At 43.6% G+C, this 19,601-nt stretch overlaps 1 protein-coding gene across 4 annotated transcripts; it reads right to left on the bottom strand.

The window, feature by feature from the left end:
- Positions 1-684: 684 nt before the first annotated feature.
- ZNF79 (zinc finger protein 79) lies at positions 685-19,552 on the bottom strand. 4 transcript variants are annotated; one of them, XM_070799273.1, is made up of 5 exons: positions 16,246-19,552; positions 9,040-9,128; positions 6,926-7,052; positions 6,307-6,402; positions 685-1,985 (listed from the first exon to the last, which is right to left on the bottom strand). In XM_070799273.1, exons 2-5 carry the CDS (start codon positions 9,070-9,072, stop codon positions 814-816), a joined length of 1,428 nt encoding a protein of 475 aa, XP_070655374.1. In that variant the 5' UTR covers positions 9,073-9,128; positions 16,246-19,552; the 3' UTR covers positions 685-813. The 4 variants fall into 4 exon arrangements, with proteins under 4 accessions (XP_070655374.1, XP_019826437.2, XP_019826438.2 ...); XM_019970878.2 differs by lacking the exon at positions 16,246-19,552 and adding an exon at positions 15,842-16,212; XM_019970879.2 differs by lacking the exons at positions 6,926-7,052; positions 16,246-19,552 and adding an exon at positions 15,842-16,212.
- Positions 19,553-19,601: the final 49 nt, after the last annotated feature.

Raw genomic sequence — 19,601 nt, 5'->3', positions numbered from 1 at the left:
AGAAAAATGACCCAGCACAGCATGGCTGCCATCAGATGGCCCGTCTTGTTAGCCATCCCTCTAAAGTGAAAGTCAGTAAATGACTATTGTTAACTATACATATTACAATATATATTACAGTTAATAGCCTTAGGTTTATCTCCAGGTGGAAGAAGATAACTTTTACTTTGTGTCCTGGGTAGCCGTTCCTTCAGGGGAATCTTCCCAACCCAGGGATGGAACCTGCATTGTAGGGAGCTTCTTTACCAGCTGAGCCACCAGGGAAGCCGTCCCTCCCACAGGGACTGTGCACCCTCAACCTGGCTTTGACAGTAGTAACTAAACACTTGTCAGTTCCCTTGAACAGCTCAGGAAGTGCAGGCTGTGTGCATCAGGGAGTCTTCCATCCCCATTCTAGCAACAATTGGCCCTGGGATCCTCATCCTCACATGACTCCACTCCCCCACTGATACCTTAGTGGCCCTGTTACAGGGAGTACTTATTCCCAGCCACTGTTCTTGGTTCATTCAAGCAGAGATGACTACGACAGACCATTGCAAGATACCTGGCCTTTTAAGTACAAACCAAGTCCTTCACTCATGCTGTATAAACCAAGGTTTCTAAGTTAAAGGTAAATCTTGAAAACAGTGTAATTGGAGCTGGGCAGTCTGTGCTTACCAAGTGTTGATAAAGGAGCACCACATGCAAGGTGTAAAACAGTGACTATTACAAGGTGCTTTTGCGTGTGGCTCTGGGCTAAGCCTCTACATCAGATGTCCCCAGATGCCTTCGAATTACTGGTCAGGTCCCCATCCACTTCCGTTATGTTCCCAGTTACTCTCCAGCATGGAGTCTCTGATGTCTAATGAAAGCTGAACTACACCTGAAGGCCTTCCCACACTCTCTACATTCATAGGGTTTCACACCAGTGTGAATTCGCTGATGCTGACTAAGGGATGAGCTCTGGTTAAATGCCTTCCCACACTCATTGCACTCGTAGGGCTTTTCTCCTGTGTGAATTATATGATGCCGAATAAGGGCGGAGCTCTCACTGAAGAATTTCCCGCAGTCATTACATTTATAAGGTTTCTCTCCAGTGTGAGTCTTTTGGTGGATTATAAGGTTTGTACTTTGGCTGAATGCTTTCCCACACTCACTACACTTGTAGGGTTTCTCTCCAGTGTGAGTCCTCTGGTGGTTTGTGAGGTTTGCACTCTGGCTGAAGGCCTTCCCACAAGCGTTACATTTGTAGGGTTTCTCCCCCGTATGGATTCTCTGGTGCTGAATAAACGCCGCACAGTAGCTGAAGGCCTTCCCACATTCTCTGCACTTGTAGGGCTTCTCCCCTGTGTGAGTCCGCTGGTGGTTGGTAAGATTTGCACTGTGGCGGAATGCCTTCCCACAGTCGCTACACTCATAAGGCTTCTCTCCAGTGTGGATTCTTTGGTGCTGAACAAGGGCTGAACAGTCACTGAAGGCTTTCTCACACTCGGTACATTTGTAGGGCTTTTCTCCAGTATGAGTTCGCTGGTGTTTTGTGAGGTTTGCGTTCTGGCTGAAGGCTCTCCCACATTCACTGCATTTATAAGGTTTCTCTCCGGTGTGAATCCTCTGGTGCTGAATAAGAGATGAACTCTGGCTGAAGGCCTTCCCACATTCATTGCACTCATATGGCTTCTCCCCAGTATGGCTCTTCTGATGCTGAGAAAGGGAAGAACAATAACTGAAGGCCTTGCCACATTCGTTACACGTGTACGGCTTCACTCTGTGAAGTTTAACTGTACCTGCATTATTCCCAAAGCTCTCTGCGTGTGTGTCACATTTATGGGATCTCACTTCTGTAGGAACTCTCTGTTGTGGAGAAAGGACTGGTCTCATATTGAGGCTCTTCCCCAGTTCACTGTTTCTGTGCTCTGATACCCCAGAAGGCATCTCTACACTTGGATCTTGGAATGATTCTTCAGAAATGTCTTGCTCTGGTGGTGATTCAGATATAATCTTCCAATCTGAAGAAAATTTAGAAAAGTAATTTTAAAAATTCTTTTGGCAGTAGAAGATACTGCAATATGAAGGCTGAAGGAGCTGGGCTAAGCCTGTTTGCGGACTGGTTCCATGCTTCACCCCCTTCACCCAGGATGCGTATGTAAGTGTTAGTTGCTCAGTCCGACTCTTTGTGACCCCATGGACTGTAGCCCGCCAGGCTCCTCTGTCCATGGGATTCTCCAGCCAAGAATACTGGAGTGGGTTGCCATTCCCTTCTCCAAGGCATCTTCCCGACCCAGGGATTGAACTTGGGCTGCCTGTTTTCCAGGCAGATTCTCTACCACGTAAGTCAGCAGGGAAGCCCCAGGATGCTTCTGTTCTAAACTGTGTGACCAGAAAACTTTTCAGAGACATGAGCACCCTCTGCTCCCTTTCCTAAACAACAGCAGTGGATCCTGAGCCTGCCCCAGACGCACACCTCTCCTGTGCTTTTGCCAAGTCCTGGGGTTGTCCTGAGCTATCTTCTTACTCTCACAATTCTCAGTATGGTTTTGGGCAACCTACTTTACCGGGTTTTGATAATTCACTTTAAAAAGCTTATGACTGATGCCAGCAGGATGAATGTTTTCACCTTATCAAATCAGCAAGATTTCAAAAAAAATGGTTAATCCTAGAGTGCTGGTAAGGGTGTAGCAGGTGGGATGTCACATACTGTGTGGCTGCATAAACAGGGACGAGCTCTCTGGACAGCAATCCACTTGTAAGAACCTATCCTGAGGAACGAATGAGAAATCACACAGAGCTGCACTGACATCATTTGTTCTCAACACTGCATTATTTGTCAAATGAAAAGCAAATACCTAAATGTTTAATAACAAGGAATGACTATAGTATAGCCAATCAAGAGCCACTATTTAGCAGTTAAGTCATGTGTGTAATCCGTGCACTGTAATTCCTTTTGTAGAAAGGTATTTATTGAAAAAACCCTGGCAAACTATATAATGTGAAGGTAAGCTGTGTTGTCTTTGGGTTGTTTGGGACCACATTCATTTTAAGAGAAAACTTTAAAGTGTGAGTTAACGTATAATATTTGGCAAGCGTTAAAACTAATTGAACCCTCTGGTCCCAGACATCTCTGTCTCCATAGGAGCTTATAGCTAAGGGGAGTGGAGTTTTAGGGAGGGCAATAGAGCTTCTTTTCTCAAGGGTCAATTTTCCTGAAATGGTTCTTCCTGTTTCTACCTTATTTAAGAAAACAGGTTAGTTTCAGGTGCCCTGTATTTGAATTTCTATAGAGAACCTCGACCCAGGCTGCCTGGGTTCAAATCTTGGCCCTACCTCTTACTATTGATACGACTTTGGGCAAATTACTATACCCTGGATTTATTATCTGTGAATGTAGCTCTCTTACAGAATTATGAGAACTAAATAAGCTAAAACACAAATGACCCAGAACACACCTGAGAAACAGCAAGTATTCTATGACTGCTTGTTATTATCTTGAACCTCTGTCTTGTAAAAGTGTTTCCCATTAAGCAGTTTTCCCTGTAAGCTGCATGTGCATTTGAAGCCCAGTCTACCAAGAGCACAGAAGTCCCTGTTTCGGGTTGAGGGTGTCTCTATGTTGCTTGGTATTAGGCCTTAGATGGCTCTGACAGCTCTCAAAAACTGACTGTCTTATCTGAGTGAAAGATGGAAAGAAGAAAATTGTAATAAAAGAAACAGTAGGAGAAAGGAGCAATTAAGGTTAGGTTAGGACTAACAGGTTAGAACTGTGTTTCCATTGCAGGGGGCACAGGTTCGATCCCTGGTTGGGGAACTAAGATATGGCATGCCCGGCCACAGGGACCAAATAAAAAAGACCATGTGATGTTCATGAACTGTCTTGCCTCAGCTCACCTCTTCCCTGAGTGCCGGCTCCTGTATAAGACAGTCTAATAATATATCAAACCAAATATACCCAAAGATAGAAGTGGTGATTTTCCCTTTCTAGTCAGTGACTTAGTCAGCGACTTAGTCAGCCTTTCCATTCACCTGCTCAGACCAGAGTCACCGTTAATGCCTTGTCTCTCATATCCAATCCCTAGTGAGTCCTGTTGGCTGTAACACCAAGTATGCCCTGAGTCCTGACCCACCACCATCCTCTATATCCTAACTGATCTCCCTGCTTCTGGTCTTTAACCCTGAAAGCCTAGTCTCCACAGGTTATCTTCTCAAACACAAATCAAACATTATCCTTTTTGTGCTCAACACCTTCAGTGGCTTCCTATCTTCCTCCTTGGATAAAACCTGAACGTCTTCCATGGCCTCTGAGTCTTATATGATCTGCTGCTCTGCCCAGCACTCTCTTTTGTTTACTGAGTCCTAGGGTCTGCTGATCCTAACACAAGTTAAAACTCATTTCCACTCAAAGCTTCAACACACAGTGTGGCCCAGGATGTTCCTTATCCAGAAACTCAAACAGCTGGCTCATTCTCTTCCTTCAGATCTCAGCTCCAATGTCACCTCCTCAAAGTGGTCTTTCCTATTCATCTAATCTAGAATAGCCTTCACTAGTATTCCCATTCTTACAGTACTCACCACTATTCAACATTCTACCAGTTACTTTGTTTACTCATTTTATTTATGTTCCTCGCTAGTATATAAGCAGGGACTCAATCTTCTCCTCTGTTGCACCTCCAATTGCTATTAATAAAACAACCCCAGGCATGGACCAAGGAGTGAGGCAAAGGCACATCCAAGCTCTGGGTCTGTCTGTTACTGTGGAAGGCTGGGATGGAATAACAGGGAACCCTGAACCTGCCTATGAGGCTCGGCGATGCCCAGGTGCTCTGTAGGGCCTCAGAGCAGAGGTGGAACACCCCCAGGGGCAGTGTTTTAGTTACTCTAACAGTCGGATTTAAAACCCCTCCGATCACTTCACTTACCACAGAATTAATACAGTCCTACACTGTCAACAGCTTTTTCATATGTATTAGTGTGTCAAGTAAGACAGGTTTTGTTATCCACATTTTTGAGATATAGAAACAGATGACCACAATTTAGTGATTTACTCTGAATCCATGTACTTGATATGCAGCAAGCCAGCTCCTGGAGTATCTTTCATGGGTCCATATCCAAAGTTGCTTCCACACTAGTACTCTACTCTAATACCTTAAGGCACAGATTTTTCATGGTAACACCTTTTCCCAACTTTTGTTTCTCGTAACTTGGTGATCTGAATCTTCTTCAGAACCCCTCTGAGACTGAAGAAGCCCTTTCCCAGGAAAATGCAGTTACTGCCATAAAACCCTGCATTCCATCTCTGAAGTTCTATACAGGGTCTCAGGACTCAGGGGAAAAGGTCCTGCCTAAAAAGGATGGTGAGCTGGGAAGGCGTGTGGCGAGGGGGAAGGAAGCAGCAGGGGAGTCAGGCTCCCTGTGAAGGGAAGTATTTCAGCAAGTGTGAATGGTGCCTGCAGTTACAAGGACTGAGGTGACATGTGACAGGCTGCTTAGAGAGAGGCTAAAATGGGAAGAAGAGAGTGCAGATAAACCCTGTGGAAAATAAGCCAGAGGCTTTGTTTTGTTTTCATTGACTTATAGCAACCATAATCAGATATAAAAGCATTAGGCTGAATTTTTAGAAAAATTTTAAATTTTGTCACCTTAAAGCTGTTAAGTTCATTTGTACCTCTGATGCTTTAAGTTTCAAAATATCAAAAGTAGCTGCCCTGCCACGGCTGGGCCTGACCACAGGCCCTGCCAGAGGTCATTCACCTGCAAGGGCTGAAATATGAAGGTGAGGGTGGAGTGAGCAGCCTTAGATGAGCAGTAAGACATAAACATACATAGAAACCATGGTTTCCTGTGCTTTTGTTTTTCCTGAGTCTCTTAGTGTCAGCTCTTTAGAAAATTCCAGCATGGCTATGAAGATGGGGTGCAGAATTCAATAAAGAGTCAGTCAGGGGAGCAGCAGCAGGTGTCACAGCTGAAGGATGGGTAAAGGTGGGCACCTGAGATCCTCAGTGAGGTGAACCTGAAGCAGGGAATGTGCTGGGCCAGCGAAGATGACTCTCATTTCCTGGGGGCCAGCAATACCACCTGTGCTTCCAAATACCTCCCAGCTTGGGGAGACTGAGGCGATGGTATGGAACAGAGGCCTTTGGAGTCTGATTGGTGTTGCTTCAAACCCAGCCTGGCCACTTTCTAGCTGGGAGGCTCTGAACCAGTGAGTCAGCCTCTCTCAGCTTTATTTTCCTCATCTATAAAAGTGAGATAGCAATACTTACCTCCCCTGTTGTTAAAATTTTCAAATTTTTTCAAAGGGGCTTTTGCTCCTGAGACTCTGCCTTGCTCACTCACCTGGACAGGCGTTCCTTAGGCCGTCTCTCTCGAGCATCCATGAACCTTCCCTTTGTTCCAACTGGGAGTTCATACCAGGTTGGGACACTGGAAGTCCTATTTAAAGGGGAAAAGAAGTGGACTTTAGAGATCTGCCCTAAGTATAAATAGCTACCCAGAACTGGGGGAGATGAAACAGGCCATTCATTTCATTCACTCAATAAATATACTAAGCACTGACTTGGTGCTGGGCACTAGGGGACACAGCAGTAAATAAGACACATGATGGTGCTGGTCTTGGTACAGCATTTCAGAAAAGAGATAAAGAAATAGCCTCAAGGAGGGGTCAAGTCAGAGAGCTAAGCAAGCCCATAATACAAGTTACTTAGGAAGGTGGGAACTTACTGACTATGGAGGACCCCTCCTGGGAAGGAAGAAAATGTGGAGGTACAGCCTCGAGGGGAAACAAAATGAAACTGCCTCTTTCCCAACCCAGAACGCAGAGACCTTTCATTAGTGAACGGGGAGGAAAAAACACTGTCCCTCTGGTGCATCAGAGCCACCCAGGCTCACTCAAGACTGGGAAGTACCACAGATTTTCAGAACTGAACAAATTCTGAATTTTGAATGGTTTCCTTACCCAGTAAGACCAGGTTTCTGGAATTTTCTGGCATCCCTTCCTCGAACCTGTCCCTCGGAGCAGGGGCCAACTGCCTCCATCCCCCCTGGGTAAAATCTACAGTCACATTGCTGAAAGGTGTGGATCCCTGAAAGAACAAACACAGTGTCCTTCTTGCCCAGAGCCCTTAGAATGTGAGGAGGGAGGGAGGCTGGCGGCTCTGGGTGTGGTGGTTAGTGAACCTATTAAAGGTCTCTGAAAGGACTTGGGGTAGTTCCAGAAAAGCACCACTGATCACTTCCTATATGCTTAACGCTATACTGGACACTGATGCATGAAAATAAATAACAGTCTCTCTGTCTTCAATGTGTATTATTCTTGTAGACTTTATATATAAATAGAAAGAAATATATGTATATTATGAGCAGTAATGGGGCAGAAACTAACAGGTGCTCAGGAATTAAAAATACCAACATAGAGAAAACAAAATTAGAATGTGTGACTTTATGTGGCAAGGAATCAGCTGCAAATCAGCAAAGAACGTGAATGATGAATGTTTGTGGAACGTTTAATAAATATTCCCATGAACTCAGACATCTTACAGTAAGCAGGAGAGCCAGGCATGTCTGCAACCACCTGTAACAATGTGTGAAAGAGAGGGATATTCTAGTTACTAGGATAATGGAAGAGGAATCCTAGTTGGAGGGCAGGGGTAGGACACTCAGGGAAGACCACAGAGAGAGAAGGCAACCACCAAGTTGGCCTTGAAGGAGCAGGTTCCTCAGATGGAGAAAGAAAAGGCTATCCAAGGCAGGGGAGGCATCGTGAGCACAGGCGTGGAGGCGAGGACATCTTTATCTATTATCAGCTTAGGAAATGGTACCTTCATGTACCTTGCTGGCCATGTCAGACACCTGGATGTTATCTTCCCGTTCCCTGCAGTTCCCCACAAGTCAAATGCATGTTCATTCTTCCTCCCCAATTGCATGAGAATTCACACATTTCTGTCCACCCCCCTACCACTGCCTTGTTTTAAGCCAGTAGCATTTCCCAAATCTTAACTAATCTCCTGATTTCTAATTTTACCTGTCCTTCCAATACATCTTCACACTGAGAAATGCTTTAAATGGGACAGAGGGTCATTTTTAAAAACAATGAAATATTTAAAAACATGGGGGGTCTTTTTATAGAAATCAAGAGTAAAATCCACTATGAAGATATAAGGGTTATGAACCAAATAACAAATATATAATTCATAAGGGAAAAACTGTAGGAAATACAAGGAGAAACTTAAAATATGACAGCCGTGAGAGATGTTAAATAGCTCAGTTGCTGACAGAGTTAATACAAAATAAACCAAAAAATAAAGGTATGGAAGAAATGAGTAAGTTAATAATGTTGAGCTTATAGAGTTGTAAAGTCCTACACCCTGCAATTACACTATACCTGCATGTTTTGTGTGGAGAAGAGACACAAACTTTATCCTCCATGGGGCACAGACCAGACACATGTGCAGACAAGAAACCAAAGCCACAATTTTGGCACATCTAAAAAAATTAAGATCACAGCCAAAAACATTCAATATATCTGAACAAAAAAGGAAGAAAATAAATTATGGATTCAACTCAAGAGGTTAAAAATATTAATTTTAAAATAAATCTAAGGAAAGCAGAAGCAAAAAAATAAAACTACTAAAATTTTTTTTTTAATAAAGATTGGAATTGATGAGGAAATCCAAGAGCAGACTTTCTAAAAATGAAGACAGACCAATTCCTAGTCAAGAAAAAGAAAGGGAGAAGATAGTTCTTACCTTCACAGAAGGACTATGAAATGGAGTTTATTGGAAATAATTCTGTAAAATACTCTCAACGAAATGGGGGAAATATTAATAAGCAGGACAAATCGTCTCTGGGAAAACAACAACAAAAAAAGTATCTAAAAGGACACAAATCAAAATGTTAAGTGTTATTTCTTTGTAGGAGTAAGAGTGACTTGGGGGGTGGGTAGTATGTTGTCTACATTTTCCAGGGTTTCTACAAAGAACATGAGTGCCTTTTGTAGTCAAAAACCAAAAGCACCCTTAGTTTTTTTTTTTTTTTTTAAAGATTGCTTCTTGGAGTAAATTTCCAACTTACTTGGGGCCCTGCTGTGAGGAGACCAGCTGCCATTCCTTCCTCCTCTGTGTCTTCCTCTTGGAGAAGGGCAGGGTCTGGAGAAGGTGGTTCTGGAGGAAGAGAAAGAAACCAATGAGGCAAAAAAGTTCACAGCTCACCAAACTAGAAAGCCTCACATTCTCACTCTGAAGAGTGTGTTCAGATGATATTATAGGTCCCAGGGCTCAGTGGGGCTGAATTTGCAGAACTGCAATGGGGTATAAATTTTCGCATTTCCTTTTCCAGCTCAGAAGTTCCATCAATCCACTCAGACACAGAGAGGCATTAAAGCGTAAAGACTCGCAAGCATTCCAGATCCACCACTTTCCAGCAACTTCGCTATGTGATCCCTTGTAAAGTTCCTGTGAAGATGCAAACGCAGACAGAGCAGCTGACACAATGCCTGGAGTGTAAATATACAGCTTACAACTATTATCAATTAAGTTCTTTGGAGAAAGTGGCTCTGCAAATTAAAGACATTTGCTTAATCAAAAGAAGAGGTAGTGACCAGGTGGGATTCACCCCAGGAATGCAAGGTTGCTTCAGCACAGGAAAAGCAATCTATAATATACTATATTAATACAAAGGTGGGAGGAGGGGATCCCATACGATCACCTCAGTAAATGCCAAGAGGCTATTTAAGAGAATCTGATACCTTTTGCTATAAAATACCTCCAATAAACCAGGAACAGAAGGGGACTTCAACTTGATAAGAGCCATTTCCAAAAAGCCCAGAGCTAAAGACTGATGCTTTTCCTCTAAGATCAGGAACAAGACAAAGATGTCACCTCTTGTCAGTTCTAGTCAGTGTTACACTGGAATTTCTAGCCAGAGCACTTAGGCAAAATCAAGCAAACAAACAAACAAATCAAAGGCATCCAGATTGGAAAGGAAAACTTAAACTCTATTTGTGAATAGCATGATTTTGTACACAGAAAATCCTAAGAATCAACAGGAAAAACTAGCGTAGCTAAACAAGTTCAGCAAGCTTGCAGGATACAATGTGAACAAACAATAAACAGACGACTCAATTAAAAATGGGCAAAGAATTGAATAAATAGTTCTCCAACTATATTTCTATAACTAGCAATAAACAATCTAGAAACGAAACTTAAAAGAGCATTAAAAGAACAAAACACCTAGGAATAAACTGAATATAAGAAGTGCAAGACATTACACTGAAAACTACCAAATTTTTTTTAAAATCTTTTGTCTGATTCTTTAAATAATTTTTTAAAATTATTTATTGAAGGATAACCGCTTTACAGAATTTTGTTGTTTTCTGTCAAACCGCAAAAGAATCAGCCATAAGCATACATATATCCCCTCCCTTTTGAACTTCCCTTCGTCTCCCTCCCATCCCACCCCTCTAGGTTGATACACAGCCCCTATATGAGTTTCCTAAGCCACACAGCAAGGTATTTTTAAAAATAGCTATTTTAAAGATGGTCATGTAAGTTTTATGTTACTCTCTCTCCATATATCTCCCCCTCTCCCCATGCCATAGGTCTATTCTCTATGTCTTTCTCCACTGTTGCTCTGTAAATATATTCTTCAGTATAATTTTTCTAGATTCCGTAAATATGCATTTAGAATACAATGTTTATCTTTCTCTTTCTGACGTACTTCATTCTGTATAATAGGTTCGAGGTTCATCCATCTCATTAGAACCAACTCAAATGCATTCCTTATTATAGCTGAGTAATATTCCATTGTGTATAAGTAACACAACTTCTTTATCCATTCATCTGTCGATGGACATCTAGGTTGCTTCCATGTTCTAGCTACTGTAAACCGTGTGGCAATGAACAATGGGATATATGTGTTTTTTTCCATTTTTTTTTCCTCAGGGTGTACACCTAGGAGTGGGATTGCTGGGTCATATGGTGGTTTTATTCCTAATTTTTTAAGGAATCTCCATACCGTCTTCCATAGTGGCTGTATCAATTTACATTCCCACAAACAGTGCAAGAGGGTTCCCTTTCCCCCCCACAATTTCCAGCATTTATTATTTGTAGACTTTGGTGATAGCCATTCTGACCGGTGTGAGGTGATATCTCGTTGTAGGTTTGATTTTCATTTCTCTAATAATGAGCGATGTTGAGCATCTTTTCATGTGTTTGTTAGCCATTTGTATGTCTTCTTTGGAGAAATCTCTGTTTAGGTCTTTTTCCCACTTTTTGATTGGGTTGTTTGTTTTTCTGGTATTGAGTTATATTAGCTGCTTGTATATTTTGGAAATTAATCCTCTGTCAGTTGTGAAAACTATACAATATTTTTAAGGGTACTCTTTCTGCCCCCTTCTGATGCCTATGTCAGAAGCTTTCTCTATCTCCTTTATACTTTAATAAAACTTTGATTACACAAAAGCTCTGAGCGATCAAGCCTCGTCTCTGGCCCCGGATTGAATTCTTCTCCTCCGGGGGCCAAGAATCCCGGTGTCTTCGCGTGATTCAACAACAATCTTTCAACAATAGCTTTAGAGGTGCAGTTGTGCTTCCAAGTATAAAGACCATCAGTGGTTCCTTGGCATTCCAAATCTCTTCATGTCCCAGCTCCTTCCACGTTCTTACACAGTCTGGAGACTCACTGAACTCCTAAAGTTAGAGGTCTTTTGCAATTAAAGGTCATGGCCCTGGGGCCAGTGTACATGCTGTTGCCTGTCTTCCTCATCACTCACTGGGCAACTGTCACCTCGTTGGCTCTTAGGACTCAACACAGTAGGTACCTCTTCTTGGAACCCTTTCTCAACTGCCTTTATCTGCCTTTTCTCACTCTCCACTCCCACCCAGGCTGAAGTTGAAGCCTGTGTATGACTTTTCATGGTACATATCACATTATATTGAAATCACTCAAGGGTTTGATCTTTTTTCCTCACTGAACTTGAGTTCTTGGAGGCAAGGCAAATTTTTATCTTTGGTGCTTAATTCAGTGCCTGGAAGCTGGTCAAAAATTAAGTATTGAAAAAAAAATTAAGTATTGAATGGATGAAGGAATTCAACACAAAATATCTATTGATTGAATGTCAACTCTGTTCAAGCAGCTGTGGATCTGGGCACCTGGGAAGACAATGGAAAGCAAAAACTTAAAAAAAAAATAAATAAATAAATAAATAAAATAAAATATTTTTAAAAGAAACTACAGAAGATCTAAATAAATGAAAAGCCATTCCATGTTCATGGACTGAAAAACAATAATCCTGAGATTGCAAAATTCACTAAATTAATTTGGAGTCAAGGCAGTCCTATCAAAATCCCAGCTGTTTTGTTCAATAAAAATTTAGGAGGTGCTCCTAAAATTCATATGGAAATGCATGGGACATAGAACAATCAATCTGGAAAAAGAACAAAAGGTGGAAGACTCATATTCACGATATCAAAACTTTCCACAAAGCAACAGTAATTAAAGTAGGGTGGTACTGGTAATGGATAGACAGATCAGTGAAGAAGAACTGAGAGTCCAGAAATAAATCCATACATTTATGGACAACTTATTTTCAACAAGAGTGAAGAAATTAAATTTCTCTTCAACAAAATAGAGGGGGGACACCTGGATATCTACAAGCAAAAGAATGAAGCTGGACTCCTACCTCACACCATCCATAAAAATGAATCCCAAATGGATCAGACTTAAATGTAAAAGCTAAAACTTTTAAAAGAAAATATAAATTTTCATAACCTCTGATTAGGCAATAGGTTTATTAGGCATGATATCAAAAGTACAAGGGAAAAAAACTGAGTGGGAGTTCATAAAAATCAAAAACTTTGTGCTTTAAAGGACACTATCAAAGTGAAAAGACCTGCAAATCATACAACTTCTAAGGGTCTAATATCCAAAATACATACAGAATTCTCTATATTAAAAAACTCAACAAAGAAGGACAAATAACCCAACTTAAAAATGAGCAATGGATTTGAGTAGATATTTAATAAGATACAAAAAGCTAGTAAGTATATGAAAAGATGCTCAACATCTTTAGTCACTGGAGAAATACATATCAAACCACTGTAAGATACCACTTCACATCCACTAAGATGGCTAAAATAAAAAAGACGTATTAAAATAAAGTACTGATGAGGATGTGTGAATGCCTATGTGCTCAGTCACTAAGTTGTGTCTAACTCGGAGACTGTAGCCTGCCAGGCTCCTCTGTCTGTGGGATTTCCCAGCAGTGGGTTGCTATTTTCTTCTCCAGGGAATCTTCTGAACTAAGGCTCAAATCCGTGTCTCTGGCATTGGCAGGGGATTCTTGACCACTGAGCCGCCAGGAAAGCCTGGTGAGGACGTACAGAAACTGAAATTCGCATACACTGCCACTGGAAATGATCTTAGTTTTCTGAATGTTGAGCTTTAAGCCAACTTTTTCACTCTCCACTTTCACTTTCATCAACAGGCTTTTTAGTTCCTCAGAAAGTTAAACAGAGTTACCATAGCTACACAGTAATTCCTCCTTTAGGCATAAACCCGCAGTTCAGTTCACTTCAGTTGCTCAGTTGTGTCCGACTCTTTGCGACTCCATGAATTGCAGGCATCCCTGTCGATCACCAACTCCCGGAGTTCACCCAAACACATGTCCATTGAGTTGGTGATGCCATCCAGCCATCTCATCCTCTGTCGTCTGTTTCTCCTCCTGCCCCCAATCCTTCCCAGCATCAGAGTCTTTTCCAATGAGTCAGTTCTTCGCATGAGGTGGTCAAAGTATTGGAGTTTCAGCTTTAGCATCAGTCCCTCCTAAGAACGCCCAGGACTGATCTCCTTTAGGTTGGATCTCCTTGCAGTCCAAGGGACTCTCAAGAGTCTTCTCCAACACCACAGTTCAAAAGCATCAATTGTTCGGCACTCAGCTTTCTTCACAGTCCAACTCTCACATCCATACGTGACCACAGGAAAAACCATAGCCTTGACTAGATGGACCTTTGTTGGCAAAGTAATGTCTCTGCTTTTGAATATGCTATCTAGGTTGGTCATAACTTTCCTTCCAAGGAGTAGGCGTCTTTTAATTTCATGGCTGCAATCACCATCTGCAGTGATTTGGAGCCCCCCAAAATAAAGTCTGACACTGTTTCCACTGTTTCCCATCTATTTCCCATGCAGTGATGGGACCAGATGCCATGATCTTCGTTTTCTGAATGTTGAGCTTTAAGCCAACTTTTTCACTCTCCTCTCTCACTTTCATCAAGAGGCTTTTTAGTTCCTCTTCACTTTCTGCCATAAGGGTAGTGTCATCTGCATATCTGAGGTTATTGAGATTTCTCCCAGCAATCTTGATTCCAGCTTGTGCTTCTTCCAGCCCAGCGTTTCTCATGATGTACTCTGCATATAAGTTAAATAAGCAGGGTGACAATATACAGCCTTGATGTACTCCTTTTCCTACTTGGAACCAGTCTGTTGTTCCATGTCCAGTTCTAACTGTCGCTTCCTATATAAACACTAGCAAAATGAAAACTGTCCAAAAGAAAAGGTTTGCATGCATGTTTATAACATTATTCATAATAGCACAAACTGGAAACCACTCAGATGTCCATCACCTGAGGCACCGATAACAAAAACATGGTATAATCCATGTGATGGAATATTTTTGGCCATAAAAAGGAAGTACATTTCTTCATGTTACAACATGATGAATCTTGAAACATACTACATGAAAGAACCCAGACACATGTACTGTATGATTCTACTTCCATGAAATGTCCAGAACAGACAAACTCATAGGGACGGAACGATGACTAGTTGGCCAGGGACTAGGGGGAAAGGAGACTGTGGAGTAGTGCCAGTTTCTTTTTGAGATGATGAAAATGTTCTGGCATTAAATAGTGGCGATGGTTGCCGAACTTTGTACACATAATAAAAGCCACTGAACTGTATACTTTCAAATTGAATATTATAGCATGAAAATTATAATCTCAATTAAAAAAAAAAAAAGAGTCTTAGTGTACTCCTCAGAAACCACTCTAAAAAAAGTAAACAAGTCTGAACACTGGTCTTAGTACAGACTTCACTTTACTGAGCTGTACCTATCCATTGTACTTATTTTCACCTCTGGTACCATGTGAGGACGATAACCATCCTGCTTGTGTTCCCGGGTCTCTGAGGGAAGACAACATGAAATGCTGGATGCGAAACTGCACTCGGTGAGTGACAGACCAATTCTCGGTCTAGCGGAGGACGGCAGTGCTCCGTGGTTACTATTACATACACATTTGTTCTGTAAAGCACTCAAGGTGCTTTCAAAAGCATCATTTGATTTGATGCTTACAGTTCTTAGAGGTGAACGAGGTAGTTAACGTCATTTTACCTTTCCCTCAATGAAGAAACACAGGTCAAGAGACCTGGCTGGTACCCCCCAGCTTAAACAGGAATCCTATCCTTCTGATTCTAAATTCCCAGGATTCGCCAAGATTTCACAATCCAACTGGGTTGAACCCACCCTCAGTATGACGGGAAGACAACAGGCTCCCATTCTGAGTATCCCTGGTTGCTTCAAGAGGGCTGGAAGATCAGAAGCAATAGAGGAGGCCCTGAGCACGTCCCCCATTTTCCTTTCCAGGGCCCACTTCTACTTTTTAATGCCAAAGGTACGTCCACAAATCAGAGTCAGGAACAGAATACTCAAAGAGAGGATTCAGGACTGAGCTCTTCAAATTTTTTTGACCCCATAATTATTCAAAAAAGGACCGTCCCCAATTACTTGTGGAAAGGATAACAGCTGAGTTCGGAACCGGGTCACACAGCAGTATTGGCGCGCAGGCTGGAAGCCACGAACCGCTCCAACACTCCTTCTCACCTCCTTCCTCCAGCATCTGGGTCCCAACTCGCGCCACCACCTCCCAGCAGTTCTCTGAGGGTCGGCGTCGCTTCACTGCGGGCCCAGCCCCGCCTTGGGCTCTTCTCTCAGGCCTCTCCCCTCAACGGCCGGATCTGAGACTGCGGGGCTGAGCCGGGTCCGTCCTGTCCGGCGGGTCTTTCATTGTCTCCACAGCCACAGCCAGGCCTCGGCTGGGAAGCCCGTGACGCAACCGCCGACTCGGACTCTAGCGGAACTCCGCTTGAAAAAGCCCGCTGCCCTCTACGTGAAAAGGCTCCAGGCCACGGCTACTGCTTGGAGCTCAGAAAATGCGGTCGCAGACCCGCCTCTGGGCCAAAGAGGGACGCGCCTTAAAAGCGTCACTTCCGGACATGAGCACATACCTCCTTGCGCACGGGACTCCAACTCCCAGAAATCGCTGCGCCCTGTTGCAAACCGATGGCTTTTTCTCGCTCTAGGTACAAGGCTGTGACCCACACACCTTCGTGGACCGTATTTCCTTCGTGACCGTATTTCCTAGCTAGGCTTCCGGCTGTTCCTGCTCCCAGAATGTGTTTCCCGTCACGCTTTGTTGTACGTGCCATGCAGAGGTCCAGCCACCGAATCGAATGATTCGGTCGTCTTGGATAAGGAAGCAACTTGGCCGCTAAGGCTCCGGGAGCGGTGTTTTTAGCGCAGGCGCTGATTCGCTTCGTCGCTGAGCGCCTGGTTTCTCCTCAATGGTTTGAAGTGCCCAGGACTGCGGCTCAGCGAGGTCCTCTCGCTAGTCCTTCAGCTCAGGGCCCAACCCCAGCCACCTTCACTGGTCTTCGTGAGCCCTACGTAGAGTTTGGGGGCGGGGGATTAAAGGAAGTGAGGGCCCCCTCAGTGTGAACAGGGCAGTCACAGGTTGGCTTGGAACACTCAAAGTATCCATCAGCAGGAGGGAACGTCTTTCAGTAATTTCAGGGGCAGGAGCACACTTAATAGAGTTCGACCAGAATTATGGAGGGAGGAGTTTCCTGAATAGGCCCTTGGAGGCTTCTGTGCTGCCAAAGGGGATATTTCAAAGTGGGCTTCCTCAGAGTATTGATGAAAATTTCCCACAAGCCTGTTGATCTTCACTAATCAAGCAATTTTGTAATGGTCAATTTAGTTTTAGAGACATTTTTTTGACGTTAAGGAGATAAGAATGTATTACTTGGGCAGCAGAAATGAGTTTGGGGGTCCTGAACCTCTTTCCGTTTTGTCTCTGTCCCTCTTAATCACCGGTGGTAGTGTCTTTCCCAATACTAACTTTGTGGGGTCTTCTATGAACTTACTGGGATTCACTCCATGAGACAACTGACACCCACATATCTCTTTGAGATAAGCCCTTCTCTACCTCAGGCTTTCAGTGTCATATCTTTTTGGCTTTTCCTAGTGTTGATGTCATTCTTAAGAATACTGAAGTGGTTTGCCGTTCCCTTCTCCAGTGGACCGTTTTGTTAGAACTCTCCTCCATGACCCGTCCATCTTGGATGGCCCTACACGCAATGGCTCATAGTTTCTTTGAGTTAGACAAGGCTGTGATCCATGTGACCAGTCCATGGGGTCGCAAAGAGCCAGACACTACTGAGCAAGTAAACTGAACTGAACCTTAGGCTTGTGTGATTTTTAGGCTTACAACTTTGGAGATCAGAAGGCTGAGATGGATCTCCCTGGGATAAAATCAAGTTATTTTCCGGGCTATGTTCCTTCTGGAAACTCTAGGCAGAGAGTCTCTTTCATTGCTTTTTCCAGCTTCCAGAGGCTGCCTGCATTTCTGGGCTAATGGACTCTTCTAGCTGATGTGTTCTGCCCATGCCAGAGGCTAAGTAGGTGCTAAACCCCTAATAGCCACTGGGGGGTAGCAGAGGGTTTCCTGCCTTAGTCTTGCAAACCCACCTGTGGCCACTGGGAGGTAGCAGAGTGCTTCAGGTCTCTGTTTAGTCGCTCAGTCCTGCCTGACTCTTTGGGATCCCATGGACTGCAGGACGCCAGGCTTCCCTGTTCTTCACTATCTCCTGGAGTTGGCTCAAGGTCAAGTCCATTGAGTCGGTGATGCCATCGAGCCATCTCATCCTGTTGCCCCCCTTCTCCTGCCCTCAAATCTGTCCCAGCATCAGGGTCTTTTCCAGTGAGTCCGCTCTTCACATCAGGTAGCCAGCCACAGTATTAGGTCTTCAGCTTCAGCATCAGTCCTAATGAATACTCAGGATTGATTTCCTTTAGGACTAACTGGTTTGGTCTCCTTGCTGCCCAAAGGACTCTCAAGAGTCTTCTCCAACATCACACTTTGAAAGCATCAGTTCTTTGGCGCTCAGCTTTCTTAATGATCAAACTCTCACATCCATTCATGACTACTGGAAAAATCATCAGTCATTGCTCAGTCGTGTCTGACTCTTTGCAACCCCATGGACTGCAGCATGCCAAGGCTCCCTGACCATCACCAACTCCCGGAGTTTACTCACTCATGTCCATAGAGTCGGTGATGCCATTCAACCATCTCATCCTCTGTTGTCCCCTTCTCCTCTCGCCTTCACTTTTCCCCAGCATCAGAGTCTTTTCAAGAGTCAGCTCTTCACATCAGGTGGCCACAGGATTGGAGTTTCAGCTTCAACATCAGTCCTTCCAATGAACACTCAGGATTCATTTCCTTTAGGATGGACTGGTTGGATCTCCTTGCAGTCCAAAGGACTCTCAAGAGTCTTTTCCAACACCACAGTTCAAAAGCATCAGTTCTTCGGCATTCAGCTTTCCTTATAGTCCAACTCTCACATCATAGCTTTGACTACATGGACCTTTATTGGCAGTGATGTCGATTCTGCTGTGTCCACTGCATGGCGTTAGGGAATTTCTTGCCTTAGGTTCTTAAAAGCCAGGATCCTCCTGAAAATTGTTCTGGGGGTGCTAGTGGGTGATGGGATGGATGTTGGCTGGCAGCACACTTTTCTATCCCAGGCTAGGTAAAGCACAGCTTCTTCTGCACCTGTCCTCTGGGGACATTTCATCCTGCCCCACTTCTCTATGGACGTGTGCCGGATGGTCCTGGACTAGGTTCCTGTGGCAGATACAGGACTGTCAGCTGGGGCTGCCTTAGTCCCTGAAGCATCTCGTGCTGTCATGGGAAGGCCTCAAGGAATGTAAGGGGACCTCTGAAGAGTGCGTGTGTCCATAGTCCTTGGTACTATAAGTAGGTGCTTGTAGCAATCAGAGGTTGCTGAGGGAATAGGGTAAAAAATAAAGAGAAAAACTTACAAAGACTTCAAATATTCTCCTATGAAGCATCCTTTGAGCCTCATATGCCGCTTTTCTTCTCATCTCCACCACAGCCTCCTACCCTCACCCGCACGGTCTCACCACCACCACATGAAACTGATTTGAGCACTTATTCAGTGCCATCCTCGCATCTAAGTGCTTTACATGATCATCTCCTTTCATCCTCGTAACAATCCCACAAGGGAGGTAGCATCATTGTGCCCATTTTACAGATGGATAAACTGAGGTTAAGGGAGGTTAAGTGACTTGTTCAGCTCTCTCCACTGCTCTGCCCTGGACCACTCCACGCTTCCATTGCCCTTCTCTCCAGTCTCATTTGGTCTCATTTAAACTTAATGTGTCAAGATGGGCACATGATGGGGGCTGCACAACCTGAATAAAGGGAATAAAACAGGTTCTGGAACAAAAAGACCCCTTGTGTGTAGTGATTCTGGAAAGAGTGTATGTCGGGGGAGAGATC

The sequence above is a fragment of the Bos indicus genome, chromosome 11 (genome assembly GCF_029378745.1).
Source record: "Bos indicus isolate NIAB-ARS_2022 breed Sahiwal x Tharparkar chromosome 11, NIAB-ARS_B.indTharparkar_mat_pri_1.0, whole genome shotgun sequence".
NCBI lineage: Eukaryota > Metazoa > Chordata > Mammalia > Artiodactyla > Bovidae > Bos > Bos indicus.
The sequence above is the reverse complement of the archived record's forward strand: the minus strand, read 5'-3'. Positions and strand labels throughout refer to the sequence as shown.